The sequence below is a fragment of the Leucoraja erinacea genome, chromosome 7, assembly GCF_028641065.1.
Source record: "Leucoraja erinacea ecotype New England chromosome 7, Leri_hhj_1, whole genome shotgun sequence".
NCBI classification, from domain to species: Eukaryota; Metazoa; Chordata; class Chondrichthyes; order Rajiformes; family Rajidae; genus Leucoraja; species Leucoraja erinaceus.
In genome coordinates, this window is record NC_073383.1 from 17,535,060 (window position 1) to 17,560,362 (window position 25,303).

The 25,303-nt window shown below is 41.2% G+C and overlaps 1 protein-coding gene across 4 annotated transcripts in view; it reads left to right on the forward strand.

Annotated features, from left to right (window-relative positions):
- Window positions 1–25,303, forward strand: part of nckap1 (NCK-associated protein 1) — a 153,135-nt gene that overhangs the window by 26,105 nt on the left and 101,727 nt on the right. For 2 of the 4 annotated variants that reach the window (XM_055637842.1, XM_055637843.1), the window contains exons 2-3: window positions 4,842–4,859; window positions 5,542–5,652. In XM_055637842.1, coding sequence (XP_055493817.1) covers window positions 4,842–4,859; window positions 5,542–5,652 — 129 coding nt within the window. The remainder of the gene's footprint in view (window positions 1–4,841; window positions 4,860–5,541; window positions 5,653–25,303) is intronic. The other 2 variants (XM_055637845.1, XM_055637844.1) reach the window with 1 other exon arrangement.

The following is a 25,303-nucleotide window of genomic DNA, read 5'->3' on the forward strand; positions in this document are numbered from 1 at the left end:
CGCTCAATTTGCTGTCATTTAAATGGGAAATTGAGATGAAAAAATTCGCACTGTCAACAAAGTTAGAAATTTGATGAAGCTTTTTAACAAACAAAATTACTGAAAACAGCCAATTTCACCTTGCTTTCACACATCTGTTCATTCTAATTTATTATTTAAAATGCTATAGAATGGACGTAACCCGGCATGATTTGAATAAATTAGTCTTGTATTATGATTAATGTATAGTAAACAGAATAAGCTCCACACCTGTGAGGAATAGGCATACATACTTTGGATTATAAAACCCGATAACTCTGAGATCACTGGAAATAACATGAAGGTTGCTGTAACCTATAGTAGTCAACCCTTGGCTATAACATTTCTGATGTAAGTTTTATTGACTAGATTTGGATTTTTCACATCATTTACAGCAACTGGTATCTAGTGGCCATCACTGAAGCAGCAAACCATAGCATTGTCAATGTAACTACCCATTCTCCCAGTCCCAACAGAGCCTGCCCTTCCGGCACATGGTCCTGACTCCAGTATTCCTGTCCTTGACCATGTCCCCAGTCCCACACTTAAGTTGCACACAAACGATTAATATTTCACTACTTGCCAGCACATGAAATCAAAATCAATTAATCTCATAGCAAACAATTCATTGGACACCACAAAATAGGGCTCTGGAGGAACATGAGAAGTTTGTAACACTCCGAAAATACATGTTTGACCTCCATGGATCTTGGATAGTGAGTCAGCAAATAATGAGTACTTGATGTAGGTACGTTGGCTTTTCATTGTCCAAGCAGTGAGTCAACTACTAGATAGTATATAGACACAAAATGCTGTAGTAACTCAGCGAGAAAAGGGCCTCGACCCGAAACGTCACCCATTCATTCCTTCTCTCCAGCAAAATGTCCAGCATTTTGTGTTTACTTTTGATTTAAACCAGCATCTGCAGTTCTTTCCTACACTAGATCGTATATATCCTCTGACAATTGTGTTACATTGGCAGTTTCTTGCAAAATGTACTTGCCACTGCATAGGTATAAAATATAGTGTGATGACACTTGTTATTAGAATAAATTACTGGTTTGACTGGTCATTTGATTATCTTTTGCTTTTATTGTGGGCAACCTTTCTGAACCTGTACATAGTCTTCTAACATGCCTTCTTGCAAAAATGAAGTCTGGAATTAGCTAATTGCATTCAGATTTTAGGATTAGGTGCGGCACTGTAGTACAGCGGTAGAGTTTCTGCCTGACAGTGCCAGAGGCCCAGGTTCGATCCTGACTCCAGATGCTGTCTATATGGAGTTTGCACGTTCTTCATGTGACCAAGTGGGTTTTCTCCGGGTGCTTTGGTTTCCTCCCAAATCCCCAAAACCTGCTGGTTTGTAGGTTTATTAGCTTCTGTAAATTGTCTCCAAGGTGCAGGATAGAACTAGTGTATGGGTCATCGTTGGTGGGCTGATGGGGCCTATTTCCATGGTGTCTCTCTAAACTAAACATAACCAAGTTTAAGCTAACATATTTAGAGTTGGGTTAATTTGCATTGTATGATAGATATCCTTTACTTCATTAATCTGTCCCTTTGCAAATGTCTATGTTATTTCAGGCATTATGGGGTCTCATTTTCTTTTGCCTTTAGCTATGGTCCTTCATGTCAATTAAGTAAATGCTTTGCTTCCTGCGTGGCATTCGTGATTTGTGCACCACCAAATTGGATAGTCAAGTCAAGTTTATTCGTCACATACACATACGAGATGTGCAGTGAAATGAAAAGTGGCAATGCTCGCGGACTTTGTGCAAAATAGTAGAGCCTTTTAAATTTTTATTTGTGCTAAAGTGTCATTTGTCCCTCAAGATATCAATTTTTCATTTTGTGAACTGGCCTACAAGAAGTGCAGTTATCATGATGCTGTTGCCTTTGTCTATGATAGGATTAAGGCTGCTGTGTGCTTGACTCTTGCCTTTAAATGAAGTGTATTTGAATTTCCATACCTGGCACTTGAATGCTGTTTTCCCCATTTAAACTACTTTTGGTCCAATACACTTTGATTAGCATTTTTTGCACTTTGGCCAACACGAATCTGAGTACAAAGACAAATGTATACTATATTAAGACACAAAGGACTGCAGATACCAGTTTTCTGGAAAAATCACAAAGTGCAGGAGGACATCAGTGGGTCAATATGGATAGGTGATGTTTCGGACTGAGAGGCTTCTTCAGGCTCTTCGGCCTGAAGAAAGGGTCTCGACCAGAAATGTCACCTATCCACGTCCTCCAGACATGTTGCCTGATATTTAAGTGTTTCATTCACCTTGCATTTGAAGTAATGAGATGATTGTTAGAGCAAACAGTTGAATCTACTTTATGAATATGTTTAATGTAGCACAGGAAGAGGTCATGTGTCCCAGCCAGCCCGTGCCTAATGTTCCACTGTTTTCTTCCATCCTTTGTTTCCTCTTTGAGTATCCATTTAATTCTACAATGCTTGAGGCCTCTTCCTGTTTCCAAGCTTTGTGCCATCCGCAGGTTTTAAAGTTTTTTTTTCGTTCAATCCCAAGCTGATATACAAAGAAATACTCAATGCATACTTCCCTTTTGTGGAAGAGGCCAATTTCCATTATTTTTAGTATATTGCAAGGGCAATTTAAATGCTTGTTCTAGTTAACTTCGTCATTGAGTTCGTCAAATGCTGTTTCTATAGTATACTTTCCATGGAGCTGCATTTTCCCCTGATTTTTGCTTTTTTTAAATGTTTGCGTTGAGTGGAACGAAAAGCTTAATGAAATAAGCTAAGCAGATATGAGTGGCAGGTTGGTTGCGACTGGGAAAATTACCTTAAAGAGTAAGCAGCAATGGCTATGGTTTCCACAAATATATATTTATTTTTAAGGCATAAAAATGCAGCAGGAAAAAATATTGATTGTAAAAGAAATTAAAAGATTCTTAAATCTAAGGAAAAGTTGCCAAAAACATAGTAAGCATGAAGATTGGCAACATCTTAAAATTCAGCAAAGAATGAAGGAATACTAAAATATGTAGATGAACTAGAAAATCATAAAAGCTCGCTCAGGAAGGGCAAATGTTGGTCTTTGCAGGCAAATGGGATGATTTATGGTGGGTAAAGACATGGCAAAGGAATTAATCCTTCTCTCTGAATGTTGGCACAAATGATTACATAAAGACGCACCCATTAATGATAGAGAGTAAAGGTCCAGTGTAAATGAGGCAGGAAGAGAAATTAATACAGAGATGAGATAGCATTAAGAATTTTGAGTCCTGAAGTCTTTCCTTTATACCTTCCTTCCTCCTTAAGGCAGTTTTTTTTTTTTTTTTAAATCACACTGATCAAGCTTTTAGTAACCAAACTTAGTAATCAGCTTTTGTGATTTAAAAAAAATAATCTTATTGTGCTGTGATTTAAGATATTTTGGCATGTTAAAAGGAATACTAGAAATGCAAATGGAGTGTTTCAGGTAATATTGGTTAGCCTAGAGCCGGTTAGAAATGTTTGACCTGGTTGACCATAGTTGTTTTCCGATGTTGGAGACATAACCAAGGGCAAAAGAGGATTGCTTAATTCAGTCACAGCTCTTTTGTGACTTTCCTATTTGAGCTGCTTTATTGGTACTGTGGCTGGGGCGAAACCTGTTGGGAAGAGAACTGGAAAGCATAGGCATAAATTTGAATGAGGTGAAAACTAATGCAGGTGTATCAGTTTTGAAGTACTTTAACATATCTGGCTGCATGCCATTCACACTGGTAAAAATGCCAGTATTCTCACAATATGGATTAATGTATCGTTTAAGATTAGAAAGGGTTATCAATTTAAAGTAGGCAACCATATTTTTGATTCATATTCTCCAAATTCACGGTAACATTTGGATCTTTATTTTTTCCCCCCCCCGCATTTAATTGAACATATATAAATAAAGCTAGCAATGCCCTTGTGTTTGTCAGAAAGCCCCTTAAGAGAAAACATTACCCATCCTGCCCAACCATAGCTACAGTTCATGATTTGCATTCCCTTGTCACAATGGCGTGCAGTTTCTGATGTAACTATGGAACTGCCATTTTTGTTTCTTTGTGGATGCAGGGTACTGAAAACAGACACAGATGAAAGCAATTTTACTCTTGTTGCAATTTTTACTTGTACACAATCCTTTAACAGTGCTCTTTTAAGTGTCCCTTTTAAATCTATGCACAAAAAACGAAAAATTATAGTTAAATAATTTCAATAACATTTAAAAGCTTGGAAACAAACAACAAATCATTTTTTTTAACTTAATTTTATGATGTGCACATGCTAAAATTGTTGTGGTAAAATTGCTTTGAAAACTTAGCTACGGGGTAGGGCCTATGTTCATTGTTTTAATGTAAATCTAACTAGATTTTGTTTAACCAAGTTGCAAATTAATTTAACATTTTTCTTTACATTTCTTTGTCTAAATTGTGTTCAATTGCATGCGTACTGTCTTTACCTCTAAACAAGTTTTGTTGAATTTCTCAGCTGTCCTGCATGAAGTAGTTTTGCATGTCGTCTGAATTTGTTGGTTAAACATTGCCAGTAATATTATTAATGTATGGCATTAGTATAAATTTGAATATATTTACCAGTAATTAAAATGGAAGCATGAGTACTTTGGTGAGGTTTTCCTTAATTTTACATTGTCGGAAGTGAATCTGATCTTTAGCCTATACTTTGTCTTGAATTAATGCATTTTTCCTTTCATATATTTGTAATCAGGCATTTAAAATATTGTTCCCTATTCTGTGTAGACGCATGTCAGATGTTGGAAACTTGTATTTTACATGTGTTCTCTTTTTCTGTTACAATGCTTCCACAGCAAGGACAAGTTTGGAAGGTTTGCAAAGCTTTTCACCTTCCCTCTGCTATCAGCCCAATCTCATCAACCATGTCTTTTCTCTTCACAATATTTAGGTCTAAGGATGAGCTTTTTTAAATCAGTGACTTGAAAGGTTAATAAAATTCTGGTTTTCTACCCTATACTGGCTCAAAAGCTAAATAATTCGTTTAGTCAGAATATAGGCTCAAAAAAGAAACAATCCATTTCAGTTATTTGCAGATCTTGATTATTTTCATTCTTAGAAAATAAAATTTCCTTGATTATTGAGCAAATACAGAATCTTGTGGTGTTCATGTTTTCTCCATTAACGGGTTGGGCTTGATTGAACAATAATAAGATTCACAAAATCAAGAATGTTATTTACAAAGTTTGAAATCTGCAATCCAATAGTTCTGAAAACTTTTTTGTTCTATCGTTAGATTTAAAATCTGCTCCCATTCTTTTGGGAGTGAACCATTTCACTCAATGCTATGCAACTGCTTTCTGTAATATCCTCCAGCACATTTCTTGTTCTCTACCTCACATTGCATATTCCAATTGTGGTGATTCCTTGCACTTGGCTCATTCTTTCACCTCTTCACTAAAGTGTATTGAAATTCCTTAATTTCACTGAATAGTTTGACTGTAACTATTAATAGAAGTTACTGTGTGGTCCTAATATAATTTCTGTTTGTTGCAGGCTTGTGGGGATCCAAAGGCAAAGCCATCATATTTAATTGACAAAAACCTGGAATCTGCAGTCAAATACATTGTCAAAAAGTTTCCGGTTGTTGATACTCGCAACAACAGTGTAAGTATAAAATCTCAAGAACTTCTTTATAATTGACATCTAATGAAATCAAAAATGAATTAACATATCTGATAAAAATATAAAAATTCAAAAGTAAGCATTTACTTGAGATCGCAGGGAATTTGATGAGCTTGTGCTGCCTTGCTTATTGTACAATAGCCTGGCTTTTGGTGGCATACTGTTCATAAAGTGACTTAATTGAATCAAGATTGTGGATGTGATAAGGCGGAGACTGCGAGGCTGTTTTACATGGCTAGAGAATCTCGGGCAACAGTGCATACGAGACAAACCTCTTCAATCTGACGAGGAGAAATTTATTGATATGTAATCTTTGGAATTCTGCGCTCATTGACTCTGGTTGCTCCGTTATTGAGAACATTCAAGGATGATAAATCTTAGGACTAATTTTTTTTTTTAATGTTTGGAATAGAAATAAAAATTGGGAGTGAAATTTCAATGCAATATAGGATGAAAAATGTAAATAATTGAGTTTAATATATACATCACACTGAATGTGCATTTTCCCTTTAACATATTGTAATCAGGCATTTAAAGTATTGTTTCCTACTCTGTTGAGGCATGTCAGATGTTAGAAACTTGTATTTTACATGTGCCCTCTTTTATGCTTCCACAGCAAGGATAACATTTTGTGCTAAATGATAGCATGTTATTGTCTCTCGCTCTGAACTTCAATTTGTTGTTCTCATATTTGTATTGAATTATATTTAGTTCAGCTATGAGCTCTGTATTAAGATGAGGAATCAATTTGTGTCAGAATATCACCTCTTAGGCGGGTGAATTGAATGGTTGCACAATACTTTCTTCTGTCTTCTTGCATTCTCATGTCATGCTTAATACACATATGCACCAAATACTTATAGATCAAGTATTATGAAATCATTGTAACGTTTGGTAATTGTAATAATAATGGATGTAAATGTAATATCATGAAATTGACAGCACCACTTTGGATGTGCACATGAAGCAGTTGTGCTGCCATTAGTTTATCTGTTTCATCTCATAGTATATGTTCTTAACCTTATCCAGACTAGTTAACTTTATGAGTTAATGATCTTATGTCATAATGTTTTTATGAACTATTCTTGCTGTACAACCCGAGAGCATGTTATGTATCATTGCATGAACTATAACTCTTATTAATAGCATAGTATACCTGACTCCATATCAATTACTGACCCTAAAACACAAATTTTGTGTGCATAGCATATAATTTCAAAATGTGCAGGAAAGAACTGCAGATGCTGGTTTAAATCGAAGATAGACACGAGCACAGAGGAGATCATTTTTTTTTACTTAGCAGGCACTAAAATGTTATGTTTGTCCTCTTTTTTTTAATGTGTCCAGCTGCTCAACCAGCTTGATAACTTCACAGTAACTGAACTTCAGAGAACCCTCAGCAGTGATACATGACAGCAACTAACAAAAAGAAGCCTAGGTTAGGTTATTTTAAAATGGTGGCGAGCATTATTGCTATGCTGTGGTTAAGAAATTACGCTTTTGATATTTGAGAATTCCAATCAAATGCTGAGTAGGCTGTTTCCATCCATTACCTTTCACTAGTGAGCTGAGAAAATGAATATCAAATTAATACTTGGGTCTCAGTGATTAAATACGTCTGGACTGCATTTGAGCTTGCTGCATTTCTTGTCAATTTGTCTGTCACCTGCATTAAAAACATTTCACTGTACCTTGGTACACGAGACAATAAGAAACTAAACTAAATGAGACTGACACAAACTGACAAAAGTTGGGAAATATTGACATGCCGAAGAAAAGGAAGACAAGCCCAAATTTCTCATTTTACTCTTCCATCAGGCTCCAGTCACCAGCAATGTGATGCTATGTATTGCTAAGTGCTTTCATACAGCAGCTATTTGGGAATAACCTGTTCACTGATGCAATGTCACAGTCCTGCTCCGGAAGCCTCGTTCCAGGCTTTCATCCAAAACTGAATGAAAGATCCGATTTCCAGAGAGGAGGTGAAAGCGATTGTCCTTGATAAAAACACAGCAAATGATTGAGCAGCATCAAAGAGCTGTAGTAAAATTTGAAGTTGATGCATATTTAACAACATTCTCTCCAGTGGCTGGAATTACATTTCGTACACAAATAAAGGTGTTTAGGGTGCAAACATTTCAGTCTTGGGTCTTGCCTACAGGAGTTATTTGGGACAGTATCCCAGGTATAAATGCCATTTGATTCATCATTGTACACCATTCTCGGGATAGGAAAAGGGAATTTTTAAGAATCATTACTGTTCTATTTTGCTTGCCGTTCTTGATAACTGATCTGTGACTCTATGCAGCAGGACTTTACCTAATGCTCATAAGGAGCAAGTAACATGCTGAGCAAATGCCAGGCAATAATTAAGCGATTTCGCCCCCTGCCCTGCAGACTTGTCCCCACTTGTACTCAAAGGCATTAGCTTCACCAAATCATAAAATGGGTGTCATCATTGTCCCGAAATTTTAATGGAACAATACTATTGCTGTCGGAGTAATTCACTACCTATCCTCACAAACCATCTACTGATTAAAGGCACGTTAAGATGCTGAAGGCATACATAAATGATTTGAATGAATGCTGTTCAAGCATCATCACTGATTGATTGATTTATTGAACTAAATAAAAGTTAACATAAACATCCACCGCAGTGGCTCCCCCCTCATTCTTCACTGTGATGAAAGACAATAAAAATCTTCTTTCCTCTTTCCCTCACGGGGGTAGTCCGCAGCCCGATCGAAGGATTCTCAGCGGCTTGGAGCTCCCTACATCATCAGACTCCTCAAACTGGTCCAGAACGCAGGCTCCAAATCCACACTCGCAAAATCAATAACCCCACTCTCTCACCATCGACGGCACCACTGTCTCCCCATCTCCCCAGGCCCACAACCTTGGCATGATCTTTGATTCCATCATCCCTGAGCCTCACATCCGCCATCTCCCCGTCTTTCACCTCCGATTGCCAAAATCACCTCACAAATCCTGGTCCTCATGCCTACAAAGCTGCCTCACTTCACCATCAGCTCCACCTACCCCAACTCCATATCTCACTGACTCATCCCAATCCTCATCACCACTCCAGTCCTCAAACAACTTCACTGGCCCCACGGATCACCCTCAGTCCTCACCTACAAAGCCCTCCACATCAGCCGGTCTCCTCTCCATCCCTCAGATCCCCATCAGCCGGTCTCCTCTCCATCCACAAATCCAACCTCCGCAGTTTTGGGGATAGAGCCTTCTCCAGGGCAGCTCCCAGGCTCTGGAACTCCCTCCCCCAACTGATCCGCAATTCCGTGTCCCTCGCCATCTTCCAGTCCCACCTCAAGACCCATCTCTTCACCTCTGCCTATCCTTAGCCCCACGTCCCCCTCCCTTTTCATCTGTGCTTGAATTGCCTCATATTGTGTTTTGAATTGAATTCTCTTTAATTTGTGTACTAGTCATGTCTCTACTATTTATTTCATTCCGCTTACATGTTTTTCCTCTACTTGCTAAATTTTTGTATGGTATCCTTGAGACTCTTGAAAGGCGCCCATAAATAAAATGTATTATTATTATTATTATCCCTAACTAAGGGACCTCGAGCTCCATGATGTTAAGTCCGCAGGCTCCCACGGATGGAGCTCCCAAAATCGTCTGCCTGCAAGAGACCGCCAGCTCCACGATATTATACCTCAGCCCAGACGGAGATACGATACTGAAAAAGTTGTACATCCGTCGAGGAAAGAGATTTTAAAAAGTTTTCCCCTCTCCACATAATACAAAACTAAAGATACACTAAAACATACATTTAACAACAGACTAAAAACAACAAAAGAATAAAAGGACGAGACAGACTGTTGGCGAGGCTGCCACCCAGTGTGCTGTAGGAAGCTGCCAAGGCTATTTTGGGAGCATCTCCAAAACATGTGACCTACTTTTCTCAGGTGAATGGGAATATTACCACGACTGAGCATTTCCCCCTGGTTATATGATCTAAAATTTACTGTTGTAGTAAATCAAGTTCAGCAATCATTTTGAACTGAAACAATACATTTGTGAAATTGTGTAATTCACATGCCATGCCTTGCATTTTTCACAACTGAGGCATGTACCCAATATCATCAGTTGTGCAATGTTAGTTTCAAATTGCATCAAAGCAGTGTTAAAATGTAATGACCTCGACAACTATTGTGAGATGGTTTCAGGCAGACTAGTAACATGTTGTTGCTATCTTGCTTTACTGCACCCAAAAGGACACTGATAACATTAGGAGACGACACAGTAGCAGCTCCAAAATTGATGAAGAATGCTCATACAAGTTGCATAGTCTTCAGTCTATGGTCTAATCAGAAAGTGCTTTGTGTAGAATGTAACTCAGGAAAAAAATGTTTAAGTTGATCATCATGCCGGCAGCACGTGCTTGCGGTTAAATGGGACATCTGACTGTAGGACAGGAGCTGCTTTGGTGGTTGCCCCTTATCGAGGCCTTCTGTTTCAAGTGCTGTACAGCAAATTGGTAGAATCTGCATTGCAGGAATACTAGTAAAGAACCCACATTATACAGTATATTTTAGCCATTACAATATTTTTTACTCAATTTGTCACTAGTGCGTTGGGAACAAATTATTTGGGGAGGAAATGCATCAGTGGGTACCAAAAACTGAAATTCCATTTTGCCTTTCCAGGGACTGGAATACAAGAGTAAGTTATGTAATGGCTGTGCAATGCTTGACCTGATTACACCACATCTAGAATACAGTGAACAGTTTTGGTTACTTGCCCTAGAGAAGGGTACATTGACCTTGATTTACTGGAAGATGTCGACGAGAAATTGAGGGAAGAAATTAGGCTTGTTATTCCTGGGATTTTGGTGATGGAGTTTGAGTGAATATTAAGATATTAACTGAAATGAATACGGTAATAATAGAAATGGGATGTAAAGCGGGGATTAAAGGGCAGGGGGTAGGTATAATTTAAAAAATAGTCCGATTTTTGGTGGGGAAGTTGGGAAACATAAGCACAGGGTGATTAAACATTTGCCTGGTTCATTTATTCATTTTAAATCTAGGTTTGAATTTTTGATTATCTTGGATGTTGGGAGAAATGGGGATAACGTTGCATATACAGTCGTCCAGCGGACATTGTTGTATTTTTGTACAAATTTGGGGCCTCACAACAACATCACAAAGCTTTAAGACAGTTAACTTGCAAACTTCTAAAAATCTTTTTTGCTCAAGGCAGTACTTAATTTTATTGTAAATATTACCATTATCCCTTTAATTTTGTACAGAAAAAACAATGGCATCCATTTTTTCTAAGGAATAAGGAATTGCAAAGGTTAAGTGCATGTGAATGAAATACTGAAGCAATGGTACAGGATAGAAAATGCAATTAGAATAATGGAGAATAAGATTAATCACATGCAAAAAGTAAGGTGAATGTTGCGACTGTTAAGTATTTTAATAACATAACAAGCAAAAATGCAAAATAACTGCTCAATTTCTGGATACGTTCTCAATTACGTTGAATTTCTCTGGGAATTAGGGAGTGCATAATTTTGGATGGGGTTTTTGCTGATAAATGGAGGAAGTATTAATGTTTAGAAAGTTTAGAGATACAGTGGGGAAACCGGCCCTTCAGCCCAAGTCCATGCTGACCATTCACACTAGGTCTATGTTATCCCACTTTCTCATCCACTCCCAACATACTAAAAGCAATGTATAGAGACCAATTAACCTACAAGCCTGCATGTCTTTGGGGTGTAGGAAGAGCACCTAGCGAAAACCCATGTGGTCACAGGGAGAACATGCAAACTCCACACAGACACACCTGAGGTCAAAATAAAACCTGGGTCTCTGGCACTGCAAGGCAGTGGCTCTGCTAGCTGTGCCAATGTGCCATTCTGCTGTTGATAAAGTGTAAGGAAGCTATGTCCCTGTTTGAATCCATTTCATGGTGTACTATTTAATAAAGTGGCAATGGAGTTGGCCATGTTGGGGACTCTATCCTGAAGGTATTGATAGAAACTCTGCTGTCAACACCAATCTTTTAGAATGGGGAAATAGGATCGACCAAAGAAAAACGTCTCTTTCCACCTCCAGGAATTGCCATTCTACCCTTGCTTCAGTCGTACCTTGGTGCTTCTCCCTCCATTACTGCTGATCCCTCATCTACTATCTACGTCTTTCCAAAATACCTACATTTTAACAAAAATGTAGTTATCCTGTGTGTGTAATGAGTGACTTCAGGTTCTAGTTTTCTAAATTTCCACAAATGCACAGAGAATCTAAAACTTGAGAATGCCACTGAATTTGTAATTGATAATACAGTACGCCACTGCTGTGATTTACATTTTGAATTGTATGGGTTGTGATACGATGGGTTGGCGATGCCATGTGCTTCTCGGGAAATTATTGATTTTTGTATGAAAATAACTATCCAAAATTACATTGTGCAGATTCCATCCTATTTGGTAACCTATAAATTGGATGGAAAACAGATTGTGATCTGCAACTTATCCTCTGTATATTATCTGTTCAAATGTATTGGGCAGTTTTAATCACAGCTATACAATCTGAGGCGGAAGGCAAAATATGTACTGTTCCAACAAAAATGCTGAAATACAGGGAACATGAAACAGTATTAAGGATAACGTACAGTCAAAATTAGATACTGGAAGCAAAGTTGCACAATACACCTGGACTATTTCCGACACTTCCCTACCATTCCTTGACCTCATTATCTCCATCGCAGGTGATAGACTTCTGACCGACATCCACTAAAAACCCACTGACTCCCATGGCTATCTGGACTACACTTCTTCCCACCCTGCCCCCTGTAAAGACTCCATCCCCTACTCCCAATTCCTCCGTCTACGCCGCATCTGCTCCCAGGATGAGGCGTTCCACACCAGGGCATCTGAAATGTCCTCATTCTTCAGGGAACTGCTTATAAATTGCTTTCCAATTGCCCCTCCTCCACCATAGATGAGGCTCGCACCAGGGTCTCTTCCATACCCCGCAACACTGCTCTCTCTCCCCATCCCCGCACTCGCAACAAGGGCAGAGTCCCCCTAGTCCTCACCTTTCACCCCACCAGTCGTCACATACAAGTAATCCTCCGTCAGTTTTGCCACCTCCAACGTGACCCCACCACTCGCCACATCTTCCCATCTCCCCCCATGTCTGCCTTCCGCAAAGACCGCTCCCTCTGCAACTCCCTTATCAATTCTTCCCTTCCCTCCCGTACCACCCCCTCCCTGGGCACTTTCCGTTGCAACCGCAAGAAATGCAACACCTGTCCCTTTACCTCCCCCCTCGACTCCATTCAAGGACCCAAGCAGTCGTTCCAGGTGCGACAGAGGTTCACCTGTATCTCCTCCAACCTCATCTACTGCATCCGCTGCTCTAGATGTCAGCTGATCTACATTGGTGTGACTAAGCGGAGGTTGAGCGATCGTTTCGCCGAACACCTCCGCTCGGTCCGCAAGAACCTACCTGAACTCCCGGTGGCTCAGCACTTCAACTCCCAATCCCATTCCCCGTCCGACCTCTCTGCCCTGGGTCTCCTCCATGGCCAGAGTGAGCAACACCGGAAATTGGAGGAACAGCACCTCGTATTCCGCTTGGGGAGTCTGCATCCTGCGGGCATGAACATTGAATTCTCCCAATTTTGTTAGCCCTTGCTGTCTCCTCCCCTTCCTCAGCCCTCGGGCTGTCTCCTCCCATCTCTCAGCCCTCGGGCTCCTCCTCCTCCTTTTTCCTTCCTTCTCCCCGCCACCCCCTATCAGTCTTAAGAAGGTTTCGGCCCGAAACGTTGCCTATTTCCTTCACCCCATAGATGCTGCTGCACCTGCTGAGTTTCTCCAGCATTTTTGTGTACCTTACACAATTTATAAGCAGTTTTGATTTCCATTGATATTGTGTACACTGTGCCACCATTATCCATTAACATACTATTTGTGGGTTATGAGGTCTGCCCAAGGCTTCACTTCAACATGTTCCGGAGGTACCGATAGAGCAAGAATGTCTATCTGTACTTGAGATTTGTTCAGTGTGGGCCTGGTGTGTGGCTGAAGTTGAGATCTGGAGTTGGGCCAGATACATTTGGAATATTTTGACAAGCCGAAACAAAGTTGAAACTTATTTACATACATTATGTACATATTATATGGAGGACCGATGACCATGTCCTTTATAATATCTGCAACTTTTGTTATCCACAGGAAGTCCTTGACTCTATCACTCTTGGCGATAAATTCTGATGTTAGGAACTTGTACATGGTGTAATAAATTGCGAACAGCAGACATAGCTACTATTTTTAATTTGGATTCTCTCCCTCTTTCTACTTATAAAATAGGAGCAATAGATTTTAAATAAAGTGGAATTCAAATATCTTTAATTGGTAATTTATTTATAAAGTAAGAAATGATCCAGGCTCTTCACAGTTGGCACTTTGGGCAAGCGATGTTAGGAAAGGTTAGGAGCTGATTTAGCAAATGGGCAGGTCTAACATGGTTAATGTTCAAATGAGAGTCCCAAAAATAACAATGCTGCCAATAGTGAATATGATGCTCGGAGGACAAGAAATGGAGGCCAAAAAGGAAGTTTGAAATTGATTAATATTTGGAAATGATGTGTAAGAGAAATTTGAGATTGAAGATTTTAAATTCAATGTATTGTTTCACTAGAAGATGATTTGGATTAAGGGCACAATGTTGGTTTTTATAAATTGGAATTTGTCAAAATTGAGACCTCCGTGACTGATGGTCAGAAAATGGCAAAAGTAGATCTTTCTTGCAGCACGGAGAGTTTGAATTAAGGGTGGAAATGGTTAACTAGATCAGAGTAAATGACCAAAGTATTAGACAAAACATGGATTAAAATTTGGTTCCAGAACAGGGCTTGGAGATCAGCATAAGTAAAAATCTGAGAAGAAAATGGCATGTCAAGCTGATATGGAAGCCAGTGGCATTCCTCTTTACTCATGGATATTCAGATTATTCTTGTTCTAATATTAGATGGGTAATCTAAGATAATTGAAGGGGTAATGTGTCCCAGGAAAGTGGTGAAGGTACAGCTAATGGTAGGAACCAAATTCTAACTGTTGCGATTTTTTATATAAAAGTAGTTACCTTGATGTAGTCTTGGGCGACCAAGCAAAGATGAGAAATGATGCCCTTGCATAGTTTGTGCCATCATTGTTCATTTATATTTGTGTATAATTGCATGCGGCTAACTATTAAGAAGCAAAATTATTAATGTGTGGGAGAGTTCAAGAGGGCAAAATTGAGGTTAGGTCCTGGCCAGTGTTTCCACTTTGAAGGAAATTACCTGAAATTCGGGAAATTCCGGTTGCCTTGGGTAATTTTAGGGAAATTAAATTTAAATTTCAGGTAGGCCTTCCCCAACTGTGCATGTGAGACTGCCGCCCCAACTGCGCACGCGCTGAATCCGGGCCCACTGAACACGTGCGGGGAGACACCAAAGGATCCAATCAGGCCCGCGGGATGATTTGCAGAAAAAAGTATTTACCTGTATATTTACGGCCATCCGCGCCAGCGCAGTTGGGGGAGGCCCGTCAGCCGCGTCACAATTGAAAATGGTGTCGGTGACACGGTAGGGATGCCCACTCCCCGCGCATGCTCAGTGGGCCCGATATCTGCGCGTCTGCAGTTGGGGCGGCAGTCGCACATGCACAGTTGAAGAAGGCTTACCGGGCCAGGAAATAACAATAAATTCCAGGTCATTTGGAATTCTTAAATTAGGTACAGAAATGTTGTCATTGCAGCAGAAAGTGGTTGACTAAGGATATTTTGTGCACTAATGCAATGATTATTCAGCTGATGGTGACAATTTTTCTTGCATTCATTATAAATCCAGCCATTGGGGGGGCTTTCTCTGATTCGTTTGGTAACATTTACACTATTCTGTTATTTGGGCCTATGGTCATGGTTCATAATCTTTGTCTCGTACAATGGTTTTTATCTTAAGGTTATTTTTGACAATCCATGGATTGTCACCATGTCGTGGTGGAGAACCTTGTGTGGTCTTGAGATCCTGAGAGCGTTGCCGTGTGGAGGTATGCTCCTGGTAGGGCCACCCATGGCGGTAACGTCGAGGTGGAGGTCTCTGACAAAGAGCGACCTCAACGTGGAACAGGTGGAGGACGATGGCTGACCTTAGTGGAATGTCACAACGGCTGGGAAGGTGGATGAATGCTGCAGCAGAAAAGGGTCTCCTGTCGTCTTGGGTTCCATGCCACTGGATCCTGACCCAGATCTGTCAAGGACCGTGGGGTGACTGTCTGTGCACCAGTCTCCCCACGTTAAATAAAGTCACGCACAGGCGTCCTCCATATAGGGAATAGTATCCTGAAGACATCCATGGTCAGCCATGACCGAAGGGGGCCTAAGAAGAAGATTTTTGTGGGGACTACTTGTATCTAATTTAGATTGTTCATTTGAAGCTTTGCGTTAAAGACATTTTCACGTGCTTCACATTTGTTTCTTCAGCAGATGTCAAGTCAAGTCAAGTCACATTTATTTATATAGCACATTTAAGAAACAACTCTCGTTGACCAAAGTGCTTTACATTTGTTATAAGAATAGCACAACAAAACAAGCTACATACATATATACATGTAGCCCTCACTCAGAGAACATCAGGAAAGGCTTGGGAGTATAGATAAGTCTTTAGTCTTGACTTAAGAGTCGATGGAGGGGGCAGTTCTGATGGGAAAGGGGATGCTGTTCCACAGTCTAGGGGCTGCAACAGCAAAGGCGCGGTTGCCCCTGAGCTTATGCCTAGACCGCGGGATATTCAGCAACCCCAAGTCGGCCGATCTGAAGGGCCTGGAGGTGGAGTGGTGGGTGAGAAGACTTTTTATGTAGGTGGGGGCAAGCCCATTGAGGGCTTTGTAGACATGGAGGAGAATCTTGAAGTTTATACGGAACTGCACAGGGAGCCAGTGTAGAGAGTCCAGGATCGGGGTGATGTGGTCCCTTTTTCGGGTGCCCGTCAGGAGTCTCGCTGCGGCGTTTTTTAAATTTTAGCTATCGTCCGAAGCTGAAAGAAGCTAGCTTTTACCACGGCATTGACTTGTTTGTCAAATTTCAATGCTGAGTCAAATATCACGCCAAGGTTTTTGACGTGAGGTTTGAGTAGTGGGGTAAGGCTTCCAAGGCTGCCTGCTATCATTTTGATTGAGTCCGAGGGGTCGAGAAGGATGACCTCAGACTTACTCTCGTTTAGTTGGAGGAAGTTCTGGGCCATCCAACACTTTATATCCTCGAGGCTGTGGGTAAGGTCGAACAGAGTTGATTGGTTTTTGGGCTTCAGGGGGAGATAGAGTTGGGTATCGTCTGAGTAGCAATGGAAGGAAATGCTGTGCCTTTCAATGACTTGGCCTAAGGGGAGCATATACAAGGAGAAGAGAATGGGGCCAAGGATGGAACCTTGTGGAACCCCACAGCAGAGATTAGCTGGGGAGGAGAATGAGTTTCCTATGTTAGTTGAGAAACTCCTACCTTTGAGGTAGGAGATGAACCAGTTCAGGGCAGTGCCATCAATACCAACCCCATACCGGAGACGGTCAATTAGGATGGTGTGGTCGACAGTATCAAATGCTGCACTGAGGTCAAGAAGGAGCAGAATTGCACAGTCGCCGGAATCAACGGTGAGCAGTAGGTCATTATGTACCTTCAACAAGGCACACTCTGTGCTATGGTGAGCCCTGAAACCTGATTGGAAAGTTTCCAGGATAGTGTTTTGGTGAAGGTAAGGTATAAGTTGCCTACAGTTAGTCCCTTCTGCCAATTACTTATTTGGTTAGCTACCATCAGTTTTGACTGTCTAGTCAGACTGGAAAGCTTGAGCTAAAACACGGGTCATATATATATATGCATAAGCTTCCAGGAAGCCTTGTGGTAATATCACTAAAACTAGATGTACTGGGCTGCTAAATTAAAATATGCTGTATGTCATTGTGAGACACAGTTCTTTCCGACATATTTTGTCTGCTCTATGTCATTCCTGTGCTGATGGTGAACATTCCATGCACATCCAGTTTGAAGTTGCTGAATCCATTTGATCTGTACCACGCAGCTTGGCTGTAGGACCACATGATGTGATTGGTGTTCTTAGTGTGAAGGTGGTACTAGGTATCCAACAGAGCATTGTGGTATTTACTTGTAATGCTGCCAAGAGCAGATACATTAGTGAAATGATGTCATGTAAGCCTTAGCCATACTTACCTGTTAGTTCTTTATCTGTCTGCAAACTCTTAATTTCTCGAAAATTGATCAGCTTCCCTATAGGGAGGTTGCACGGCAGTCGGGTCACGACACATGACCCATACTGTTGCTACGCTACTCCAACTGGAGTACATGCGATGAACTGCAGGTAAGCACTGACCATTGTTTCCAGCGTAGCAGGTCCTTTAAATCCCGCCAAAATTGTCAATTTTTGCGCTGTAAATAACTATGGAAATCGGGATAAGCATGAGAGACATTTAGCCTACTTCAGAATTCCAAAAGTGAGGAGAAATGACGGTAGATAGAAGCGAGAGCTGAAGGGACAACAATAGCCAGAGTGCTTGGCATCAACAGTAAGGCATTATTTGTGTTTTTTCTTGATTCCTTTGGCATCTAAAAAGTTTCAGAAGTGATAAATCTGGCTGTAAAATTTTAAAATCGCCCATGGTTCTCGTGGGTTTTTACATACAAAAGGAAAGCGCCTCTGAAGCAAAATTTACAGCCAGATTTATCACTTCTGAGGCCTTTTAGATACCAAAGGAATCAAGAAAAAAGACAAATAATGCCTTGTTGTTGATGAAATGCAGTGAGCAAATACGATAATCCCCAATATTTTCAATTGCGATATCTACACGGCCAATGTTTGCTAAGCACTTTAGCAATTGTTGTCCTTTCAGTTCTCGCTTCTCTTTACCTTCATTTCGCTTCACTTTTGGAATTCTGAAGTTGGGTACATGTCTCTCACACTTACCCTGATTTCCACAATTTTTTACAGCGCAAAAATTCAACATTTTGGCGGTTTTTAACAGGTAGGAAAGTACGCGTTTCGTGCATTAACAACATATACCGGAAGCTGCGATGTCCTCCAGATGGATTGTGCGGCTCCGTGCGTCAAGCCCTAAGACCCAGTGACCTTACGTGCAACCCCCCTATAGTTTTAAATTGAGCTAGTTACATTTCCTCTTTGAAGTCCTACATTCAGAATGGATTCAACCACATTGCTGCCCTCAATGTTTTCTTTGTTTTTCAAACTAAAGAAATAATTCATCAGCAGATGGTCATGAACGAGAAGTTTCCCTGCCCATATTTGGCATGCTATTTAGATTGTAGGGGGTTCAGAGTCCATGTGTTCTCGGGCTGCTTCCATTTCCTGGATATGTTCTTTCAGTGGGCAGGGAATATCCAAGGATGGTACTAATTCTTCAGACTGTTAATGGCTAACCCTGGCTGATTGTTGATTATGGTTTGTAGTGAGAAGAAGCAATGAAGAGAGTACATTTTTAAAACAGCTTAAGAGCAGAATTCTGGGGTGCACGTTGAAAATGGCAGAGCACGTTGAGAAAGTAGTTAAAGCAAAAGGGATTCAGGACTTTATAAATAGCGGTATAGACTACAAGAACTATCCTATCCTCCCTGGTCTGATCTCTCCCGACCTATGTCCAAGATACCTCACATGTCCTTCATCTCTTTAGTGACCCGCTTTTGGAACCCCCACCCCCTCATCTTTACAATGGACGTTCAGTCACTCTATACTTCCATCCCCCACCAGGAAAGCCTTAAAGCCCTCCATTTGTTCCTCGACCGTAGAACCATCCAATTTCCTTCTACTAACACTATTCCGCCAAGCGGAGCTGGTCCACACTTTACTTCTCATTCGACTCCTCCCACTTCCTCCAAGTCCAAGGCGTAGCTATAGGCACCTGTATGGGCCCCAGCTATGCCTGCCTCTTTGCAGGGTACATTGAACCATCCCTGTTCCAGGTGTACACTGGCCCTATCCCCAAACTCTACCTCCGTTACATTGATGACTGCATCGGTGCTACCTCCTGCACCCATGCAGTACTCATGGACTTCATCGACTTCACCACCAATTTCCATCCTGCACTCAAATTTACTTCGACCATCTCTGATACCTCCCTCCCCTTTCTTGATCTCCCAGTCTCCATCACGGGAAATAAACTGTTGAATGACGTCTATTACAAACTCACTGACTCGCACAACTATCTCGACTACACTTCTTCCCACCCTGCTTCCTGCAAAGACTCTATCCCCCTACTCCCAATTCTTCTGTCCACACTGCATTTGTGCCCAAGATGAGGCGTTCCATACCAGGACGTCCCAAATGTCCTCATTCTTTAGGGAACGTGGGTTACCCTCTCCCGTCATAGATGAGGCCCTCCCTCGTGTCTCTTCGGTACCCCGCAGCTCCACCCTAGCTCCTCTTCATCCTAGTCGCAACAGAGTTCTCCTAGTCCTTACCTTTCACCCCAACAACCGTCACTTATAACACATAATCCTCCAAAATTTTTGCCACCTCCAACGGGACCCCAACACTAGTCACATCTTCCCATCTCCACCCCTTTCAGCCTTCCGCAGAGACCATTCCCTCTGCAACTCCCTGGTTAACTCATCTCTTCCCACCCATAACTTTCCTGGCAATCGCAGAAGATGCAACACCTATCCCTATACCACCTCCCTCGATTCTGTCCAGGGACCCCGACAGTCCTTTTAGGTTAGGCAGTGATTCACTTGCACCTCCTCCAACCTCATCTACTGTATCCTTTGTTCAAGTTGTGGACTCCTATACATCGGCGAGACCAAACGTAGACAGGGCAATCGTTTCGCTGAACACCTTCGCTCAGTATGCCTGAACCTACCTGATCTCCTGGTTGCTAAGCCAGGGACCCAAATTCGCCTTCCCATTCCCACACTGACCTTTCTGTCCTGGGCCTTCTCCATTGTCAGAGTGAGGCTAAATGCAAATTGGAGGAACAGCATCTCATATTCCACTTGGGCAGCTTACAGCCCAGTGGTGTGAATATTGATTTATCTAACTTCAAGTAACCCCGCCATTCCCTCTCAATCCCTCCCCTAACCAAGTCACACCAGCTTCTCATTTTCACCCAACAAACAGCTAATAATGGCCTGTTTCCTTTATCATTATTACTTTTTTGCTTATCTTTCATTCATTCATTGTTCTTTATCTCCCCACATCACCTTGTATACCTTTCCTGTGACTTTCAGTCTGAAGAAGGGTCTTGACCCGAAACGTCACCCATTCCTTCTCTCCAGAGATGCTGCCTGTCTAGTGCCTGCTGAGTTACTCTAGCTGTTTTTGTCTATCTTCGGTTTAAACTAGCATCTGCAGTTCCTTCCAACACAAGAATAAAAAAGCCATGCCTTGATTGGCTTGGGCATAACTAGAATATTGGATGCTCCAGTCTTAGAGTGGAGCTTGGACGAGTTTTCTGGTGCAAACAATAATGGCCCCACACATGATAGAATGTTATTAAGCTTCTGCTTTCACTTCCATTTTATTAATGGCATTGACAATTGAAGGTAAAATTAGTTATAATTGGTCATTCACATTGCACTTGTTAAACATGCATCAACACATATACGAATGGCAAATACAAAATAAGGAATTTGTGTTAAGTTGTATGGCACTCCGTTGCTAAAAAGTCATATTTTCAAACCCCACTTGGCCAATGCCAACATGGACCCCAAATGTTAAGTTGTAGTCCAAATAGTTTTTGCTGTCTAGCTGTATTTACTTTTATGATTACATTGTGGTGGTTTGTAAAATTCCTCTCAACATTATCTATGTTGTATCCTTTGATGTTGGCGTTTGTACATTTGCGTTTCTTTGGATGCATTTTCAGCTGGAATTGAATATGGCAACACAAAAATACTTGTTGTCATTTCTCCCTGTATCCTTTGACTTTCTGGTCAGAAAGAGTGAGAGCTTAATATGATCAGGTTTAAGCACAAGGGATAAGGAAGAAATTATTTTGCTTCCTTCATCAATGATATGGCAGAATTCTGCAGGATTTCTTCCACATTGACCCTGAATAGTGTGTGTGTGTTGGTTGGTTGGTTAGTTAGTGTGTGTGTGTGGTTGTTTATTGTGTGTGTGTGTGTGGTTGGTTAGTGTGTGTGGTTGGTTAGTGTGTGTGTGGTTGGTTAGTGTGTGTGTGTGGTGGTTAGAGTGTGTGTGTGTGTGTTGTTTGTGTGTGTGTGGTTGTTAGTGTGTGTGTGTGGTTGTGTGTAGTTGTGTGTGTGTGGTTGGTTAGTGTGTGTGTGGTTGGTTAGTGTGTGTGTGGTTGGTTAGTGTGTGTGTGGTTGGTTAGTGTGTGTGTGGTTGGTTAGTGTGTGTGTGGTTGGTTAGTGTGTGTGTGGTTGGTTAGTGTGTGTGTGTGGTGGTTAGTGTGTGTGTGGGTGGTTAGTGTGTGTGGTTGGTTAGTGTGTGTGTGTGTGTGTGTGTGGTTGTGTGTGTGTGTGTGTGTGTGTGTGGTTGGTTAGTGTGTGTGTGTGTGTGTGTGTGTGTGTGTGGTTGGTTAGTGTGTGTGTGTGGTTGGTTGTGTGTGTGTGTGTGTGTGTTGGTTAGTGTGTGTGTATGTGTGGTTGGTTAGTGTGTGTGTGTGTGTGGTTGGTTATTGTGTGTGTGTGTTGTGTGTGTGTGTGAGACGCCGCTGGCCGCCCCCTCCCCTCGCAACCGCGCGTCCCACAACCAACGGGTCCCACTTGGTCTAGTAAATCTATAAAATACATGTTATATATGTTAGATGGTGCTCTTAATTTTTACATGCATGTTTTTTTCTAGTAATTGGAGAACATATAATGAATGACAATTGGATTTAATTCATTCTGCATCATTAAGCCAATTTTATAAAGGTGTAGCAGTCTATAACTTCAGAATGGTTTGCACTGATCCATTACAATAAATAAAACTTGGGAATTGAACTCGTCTTTGAATGGTAACCAGGTAATTTAAAATTAAAATGTTAATTACTCTGCAATAAAAATGTAATCTCAAATGAATGAAACTGTCAAATTATTGTGATAACTTAACTAGTGTACTAATGTCTTGCAGAGAGGGAAATCTGATGTCCTTAGCCAGTCTGTTGCATGACTCCATGCTTATAGTGTGGATACAAGGAACTGCAAATGCTAGTTTACAAAAAAGACAGTGCTGGAGTAACTCAACAGGGCAGGCAACATCTCTGGAGAACATGGATAGGTGGCAATTTGGGTCAAGACCCTTCTTCAGTCTGATTGTAGGACGAGTAAAGAAAGTTGTAGAGAGGAGAGGCAGAACAAAGCTTGTCAGTTTATAGGTTGCTTGGCAGATGGTGGACAAAAGCCTGAGATGAAAAGACAAAATGTGTAAAAGTAAAGTACTAAAGAGTTTTTGTGAATTGTGAATCTAGATCTAGGTGGAAGATGAGGGGAAGGAAAGGTTCATATACCGCTGGGTGGCAAGCTGAGTGGAATATACGTGTTGTTCCTCCAGTTTGTGGGTGATCTCACTCTGTCTTTTCATCTCTGTCCTTTGTCCAGCCTTATCAAATACTTTTACTTGTAACAATCTATTACTTGCCAGGCTTTTACCTGCCATCCCCTCTCTCTCTACTCTTCTTCTCCCCCCCCCCCCCCCCCCCCAAAAAAAGTCTGAAAAGGGGTCCTTGTCCATGTTGTCCAGAGATGCTGCCTGACCTGCTGAGTTATTTCAGCACTTTATTTTCCAGGCTTACATTGGTGGGTGAATCTTAATCACTCTACAATGACCATCCAAACTACTTGGGTTGCACTTGATGTGCAGTAAAACTTGACTGACTTTCTCAGTCTTTCCTAAAAAGGTTCTCCTCGTGAATATTTGTGATATATCTAAATTGGGCTAGTTCCTCACACATAATGAAGTCATAGTTAATGAATCATACTTTTTCATAATCTATGCAAGCTTCACCATTGCAATCCATGGATACGCCCAGTTAAACCACGCATGACAGGCAGTAAAACAGTGGTAAACAGATAGGAGTCCTTCATAACTCCAACCCTAATGCGAGAGAAAGACGAGTGAGAAAATCGTGTGGGCAGAGGGGGTGGGGTAGCTCTGTTGGCGAGGAATGAAATTCAGTCCCTTGCAAAGGGTGACATATGAAACAGGAGATGTGGAGTCGGTATGGATAGAACTGAGGAATTGTAAGGGTAAAAAGACCCTAATGGGACTTATCTACATGCCCCCAAACAGTAGCCTGGATATAGGGTGCAAGTTGAATCAGGAGTTAAAATTGGCATGTAGTAAAGGTAATGATACGGTTATTATGGGAGATTTCAACATGCAGGTAGACTGGGAAAATCAGGTTGGTACTGGATCCCATGAAAGGGAGTTTGTGGAATGCCTCCGTGATGGATTCTTAGAGCAGCTTGTATTGGAGCCTACCAAGGAGTAGGCAATTCTGGATTTAGTGTTTTGTAATGAACCAAATTTGATAAATGAACTTGAGGTTAAGGAGCCATTAGGTGGTAGTGACCATAATATGGTCAAGATAACTAAAAAGGCAATACGGGGAGAAAAGATGAGGTACGAAGGTAAGCTAGCCAAGAATATAAAGGAGGATAGTAAAAGCTTCTTTAGGTATGTGAAGACTAAAAAAAAGGTGAATTTATTATAGGGAACAAGGTAATGGCATATCAGTTGAACAGGCACTTTGGATCCGTCTTCACTAAGGAGGACACAAGCAATCTTCCTGATATACTAGTGGCCAGAGGATCTGGGGTGGCAGAGGAACTGAAGGAAATCCACATTGGGCAGGAAATGGTGTTGGGTAGACTGATGGAACTTGCCTCAGGGTGGAATCTCAGTGTAGAATCTGAATCATGAGTATAATGTTATCCCACTTTTTAAGAAAGGCGGGGGAGGGAAAACAGGGAATTATAGACCAGTTAGCCTGACATCGGTGGTGGGGAAGATGCTGCAGTCAATTATAAAAGATGAAATAGCGGGACATTTGGATAGCAGTAACAGGATCGGTCCAAGTCAGCATGGATTTACAAAGGGGAAATCACGCTTGACTAATCTTCTGGCATTTTTTGAGGATGTGACTGGACTTTCCGAAAGCATTTGATAAGGTCCCACATAGGAGATTAGTGGGCAAAATTATGGCACATGGTATAATGGCACATTATAATTATGGCACATGGTAGAGTGCTGACATGGATAGAAAATTGGTTGGAAACAAAGAGTAGGGATTAACGGGTCCCTTTCAGACTGCCAGGCAGTGACTAGTGGGGTGCCGCAAGGCTTGGTGCTGGGACTGCAGCTATTTACAATATACATCAATGATTTAGATGAAGGAATTCAAAGTAACATTAGCAAATTTGCAGATGACACAGCTGGGTGGCAGTGTGAACTGAGGAAGATGCTATGAGAATGCAAGGTGACTTGGACAGGTTGGTTGATGCATGGCAGATGCAGTTTAATGTGGATAAATGTGAGGGTATTCACTTTGGTAGCAAAAATAGGGAGGCAGATTACTATCTAAATGGTGTCAAGTTGGGAAAAGGGCAGTACAATGGGATCTGGGGGTCCTTGTTCATCAGTCAATGAA